This window comes from Acanthisitta chloris, unplaced genomic scaffold, assembly GCF_000695815.1.
Source record: "Acanthisitta chloris isolate BGI_N310 unplaced genomic scaffold, ASM69581v1 scaffold20355, whole genome shotgun sequence".
In the NCBI taxonomy this organism is placed as follows: domain Eukaryota; kingdom Metazoa; phylum Chordata; class Aves; order Passeriformes; family Acanthisittidae; genus Acanthisitta; species Acanthisitta chloris.
Genome location: NW_008674501.1, coordinates 12,644 through 18,026, shown reverse-complemented (window position 1 = coordinate 18,026; position 5,383 = coordinate 12,644). Strand labels below are relative to the sequence as shown.

At 40.0% G+C, this 5,383-nt stretch overlaps 1 protein-coding gene across 2 annotated transcripts in view; it reads right to left on the bottom strand.

Annotated features, from left to right (window-relative positions):
- Positions 1-939, bottom strand: part of EZR (ezrin) — a 17,899-nt gene extending 16,960 nt beyond the window's left edge. The window contains exon 1 of one of the 2 annotated variants that reach the window (XM_009075372.1): positions 861-939. In XM_009075372.1, the coding sequence (XP_009073620.1) occupies positions 861-923 (63 nt within the window). In that variant the 5' untranslated portion in view covers positions 924-939. The remainder of the gene's footprint in view (positions 1-860) is intronic. The other variant, XM_009075373.1, reaches the window with a different exon arrangement.
- Positions 940-5,383: the final 4,444 nt, after the last annotated feature.

Sequence of the window (5,383 nt, the reverse complement as noted above, 5' to 3'; positions counted from 1 at the left end):
TGGCTAGAAACTAGTATTGCTTTTTAATTCTAAAGCAGTAAGTAAAATTTTTTTTGCTGAAATCTAGGCCTTATTTCAGTTTTGTAACAGCATGCTATTTAAGACAATAATAACAAAGTTTTACAAAGGGCACGTTGTTTATTTTAGTTGTCTTTATCTGACCTTTGTAGGTTCATCTTCAAACAGACCTGTATATTGTTAGTGCAGTAGCAGGAAGAATAACAGTAAGGGAGGAGAGTCTTGGCCTCTCCCTCATGCCCTCCACTCCCCTGGGAATCCCAGAGGGCAGGCTGTGCAAGTCTCTGCTCAATCCTGCTGCACAGAGGCTTCTTACAAGGCATGTTGCCTATAAATGCTGCATGGAAATCACAAACTCTTCTGGTTTTCCAGTAGTTTGACAAAGTCAAACACCTTTGGCAAGCAGCTACCTTCAACCTAGCTTCTGAATGAATGCAGCTATGCCAACACCTTCATCAGCCATCTGAAGACCTGATTCTGAAGAGTTTTGTGCACAGGGACAACATCTCAACCTTAGAATTTAAGAACTATGTAAGAGCTAAGCTGTATGTCAAAGCAAGAGGTGCATTTTCACATGCTACCTATGCCGTCCCTTGTGACATTTCACCACCCAGCATGCTAGGAAGACAGGTTTCACTGGAACATGCAAAAACCTTTGCAGGTATGTTTGTTTGGGTTTTTTACTGTGATGGAATTTAGAGATCTTAGTTCAGACCAGGGGCCTTTGATTAGGAGGTAGAGAGAAGAAAGATAGGTTTGGAATCCAATCTTAAGAAAACACTGTAGTCTGAAACGTACTCCAAACTTAAAACAACACGAGCCCATACCAACCCTTCACTGACCTGGTCAAACAGCTGTTTGCCTGTAGTGTTTGGCTGGATGGCAAACTCCAGCTCTGCATCCATAGTAACAACTCGAACGTTGATCTAAGGAGAAAAACAAAAAGCATTGTTTAAAATGTATTGAAAGCTATTTCTAGGTGTTAACACAGTACTTTACATACAGTAGTCTCTACGCTTCGATGCACTACCGTAACCTCTGTAAGATACACACTTAAACCTCAATTAGATTTCTGTTATCACACCAGCAAACTTAATTGGGGCACTCATTCTGCTGTCTTATCCAGATTGCTCCGCAGGCTTTCCTACTCAACACAGGATTGGAATGATCTTCTGGTTAAATGAGAGGGCATTTTAGACTTGACCCTTTCCAGGCCTAAACCCTATTGGACTAAGAGCTACTGTGAGTGCAAGGATAGCTGCCTGCAGGCCATCCCTTGGATTACGAAAGGCCCTAATGACTAAATTAAATTTAAGACTTATAATTTACCTTCCATTTATATTAGAGCTGGAATTAATCTGAGGTTTTAAAGGCAAAAGGCTGCAGATTATTCTTACAAAGCAATCAGCGTTAACCTGATAAACGTTCATTCTTTCCCTCATAAAAGTCTACTCAGCACATAAAAACAGCAGTAATGGGTACTGAATGAAACTACAGGGCAAGAGTTCACTAAACTCTTGCTGTCAGTGAAGAAACAACATAACCAGATTTAATGCAATGGCAGTAGACTGCAAGACAGAAGTTACTACTGAATGCAGAAGGCAAAAGTGTTTAATGACTAGAAAAAGTCTGTTAGCAGTTAATCAGGAGGCAAAAGCAGCAAATAAGTTTGCAGGGAATAGCATAAGGACCAGTAAAATGGCAAACTGGGGAACGATTATCTACAACTGTTCTGACTACAGGAAACTATATTGTTTGCATTGTTATACTACAACTACATTAAAACCCCAACATCCCTAAAACAAAAACCCCCAAACTTGGATGATCGTGTAGTATAGTTCTACTAACAACTAGATTAGTAGCTTAGTATTTTAAAGGAAAGAAGAAAAAGTGGACATGTAAACACAAGGCCAGACAACAGGTAAGCTACAGGCAGATGAGATTTCATAACAATTTCACAATATTTTGTAAATGCCATGTCACAGGAAGCCAGAGCTGAGAGACCAGGAGAGCCTACTACAGCTGCGGCACTGGTGACCAGTGCAGAGACACATGTCTGAAGAAATGAGGTAAGAAGCAGTAGAAGAATAGAGTAACTCGCTGCAAAGCTTTGACCTTCAGCAGTTCCCAGCCACTTAATTATGTGTATTTAAACTCTGGGATAAGTGTCAGGTGAAACAAGGTTACAGACAACACAGAAGTGCGAATAAAATAAGTTGCTGCAGCTAGTTTTAGTCAAATAGATCAGAAAATTTTGCACTGCTTTTTTAGTGAGACATGAAATGACTAACCAACCCCCTTCGGGTTAGTGGTAGCCCTGGCAATGCTAGGTTAATGGCTGAACTTGAGCATCTTAGATGTCTTTTCCAAACTAAGCAATTCTATGATTCCATGAAGGTATTAAGAATCTTTTATCCTTTATAGAGTAGTTTCTTTCTCATGCTCTCTCCCAGATGACAGAGAACCTTCCTACAGAAAGATGACTGAAGGCAGTTTCCAAGTCATGGAACCATAGAACTGAACCACAAGTTGACTGCTTAGTGCCCTGTCAGTTTCAAGCTGTATTTTTAAAGCAATGCCCTTTAAAGTAGGACTTCATTTTTGTTTAAAAAAGTCCTCTAAACACAGTATGAAAGAACAAGCAAGAAAGGTTTTCCAAGAGCTCCTTTTCCCAGCTGTATCATTCAGGATCCATAATGGAGTATGGAATTATGCTTAAGGTTTTCTTCCTGTGCCTAAAAACTAAAGATTTCCCAAGCAGTGCTTCCAGTGTAGGAAGGGGAAGTTCAGATACCAAATTCTCTGGAATAGCAAGCTGCAATTCAAAGATGTGACCTCAAAAAACACCTGTTGCTTAATCCCTCTCAACAATAAATCCCTAATCATAATCTAATCCCTTTCTACCCGCTTCAAGGAAACATATGCTCATAATCTTCAGTTTTGTACTGTCTAAGTTACTTGTACTTCTGGCTTAAATACCACAGCAAGTAGAAAATAACTATCAATCACTTTACAAGTTAAAGAATTTACAAGAATATGCTTCCTAACCCTTACCAGAAAACCTGTAGGATGTTGGCTGAGCACAGAATTCCAGCTGGTACCAGTATGTATGTTTATGAACTCTCTCTCCTTAGTGGTTATCTGCTAGTAAAAAAAGTTAAACTCTCTAGTCTAGGGAAATACCCTGTATTACTACAACCCTAAAAGACTCTTCTGGATACAGTCCCCTTCCTGAAGGGTCAGCTATACAGTGAGCTATTTAGTGCTGAAGCCATTTAGCCACTATGTATATTAAGATTTGAGTAGTAAGACCAAAAGTTCTAGTAATCTGCTTTCCAATTCAATCATTTAAATCCAGAGACATTCAGAACATCACTACTTGGTTATCCAGAAAACTTTCAAGGACACTTGGGGGCGCATGGTAAATGTTAATTTCTGTGGTCTTAAAGGGCTACATAACCAGCAGGACAAAGAGGAATTCCCTGGTGTGCCCTCAGACAAGCTGCCTGCCACATGACAGGCAGAGCAAGAAGAGACAAGGCCTCAAGCATCTGTTCCTTCAATGAGGTGATGACTGCCTGGGAAAATCCTCTGAGTCTCTTTCGTGCCATATTAAGTTGCCTTGCTTCTCATCTCCAAACCTTAGCCTTGATTTTGAAAAGAACATAATGGTTTTAACAGTGTTTCTAAACAAGCTTTTAGCTACAGAGAAGCTGGTAGTAAAGCAAGCAAACAGAGCTTAGCCCACTTGAAACCCTGGTTTACACAGCCTGAAGAAACTTTGATGTCTGTTACACAGAGAGACCATCAGTTTGGCATTCAGCTCAGACCACATGAAACTCCCCATGGCGCCAAGACGATTAAATCAACACCCAAGGTGCTAACCAATTCAAGGTATTATTGGGAAGGAAAATGGGGAACAAACTAATTTCTATGAGCAACAAAAAGAGCAAGACACAGTTAAGACAACTTTCACACGTGAAGTCCTGCTCACCTTGTGTAGGCAAGGCAGGTCATTTGTAAGATCCCTACCAAATCCTGGCAGTAACCCCTGACAAAATTGAAACCACAACCAAAATGAAAATAGTTTTAAGAGCATGGGGGATGTGTAGGGGGTAGAAGAGCACATGGCTGTTATACATGAGATGAGGGTTTTATATTAAAAACTATGTGCATTTAAGCACATAGCATGCTAAAAATCCTAGACCGTAAGACGTAACTTTCTTCTCCATAGGCCAGTGTTGTAACACCATGATTCTGGAGTTAGAAGTAGAGGATCTTTAAAGGTCCCTTCCAACCCAAACCATTCTATGATTATACTTTTATGTCCAAGACTAATATACTTAAAATGACAAATTTGGCCTTAGAAGTTTTGCTCGTGCATACACAAACATTACAGAACACAGGTTTTTCCTCTCCCCCTGTCTTAGGATGCATAAAACTGCTAACAAATCGGATCCAGAGAGGAAAAAGCATAGTGTTGAAAAAAGGCAATGCCATTTGCATTGAAAGGAAAAACTCTCCACGAATTGTAAGGGACAGCAGAAGCTGAAGAACTTATTACACTAAAAGACGGAACACCAGTTCTGTGACTTCTGACTGTTCAGGATGGACTGTAACATGCTAGCTACAATTACCTACTGGAACAGGAGAGTATAAGATGAAAGACAGAATGAGAGAGAACTTCAGAATATGGTTTAAATGATCATAACACCATGGAAAGTTCTTGCACCAGAAGATAGAGTAGTTAGAATGGAAACTTCTATACTTTAGCAATGCCCTTAAGTCATGCATTTGTTCTTTTTTGTTTTGTTGTAGTCAAGACAACATCTCTTCTAATGCTAAATCAGTAGATCAAATAATGGGACAGTGCAGCCTTTCTAAGTCCATGCACGTTAATAGAGTATCTAACTTGCAAAATTACAGTGCCGTTTGAAAAGCATTCAGAAAACACTGTCTCTTAAGGAGGCAACACACTGCCAACCTGAACCTGGAACCAATGAACACTACTGTTTGGAATGTGGTAAAAAGCAGTTTCAGTGCCCTTCTGATGCTGCTACATGAAGTTGTTTTTCCTATTACCAGATACTTAATCACTGTAACATGTCTGTGGAAGACCTAAGACATAGACAGGAACCCAACATGACATTGCCTCTTCAGTTCTTTCCTCTCAAATGCCCAGTTTCCAGGTGTGTTGGACACTATGCATGCACAGCTTTTTTTCTGAAGTTTGACTCTTGAGCTCATCAGTTCTGAATCTGTTTCTGGTATCTCTGAAGTCAACAATCCCCTCCTGCTACTTCAGGTCCACTGCAAAACATCCCATACTGAAGAGGAAAGGGAAAGAACAGAAAAAAAAACAATG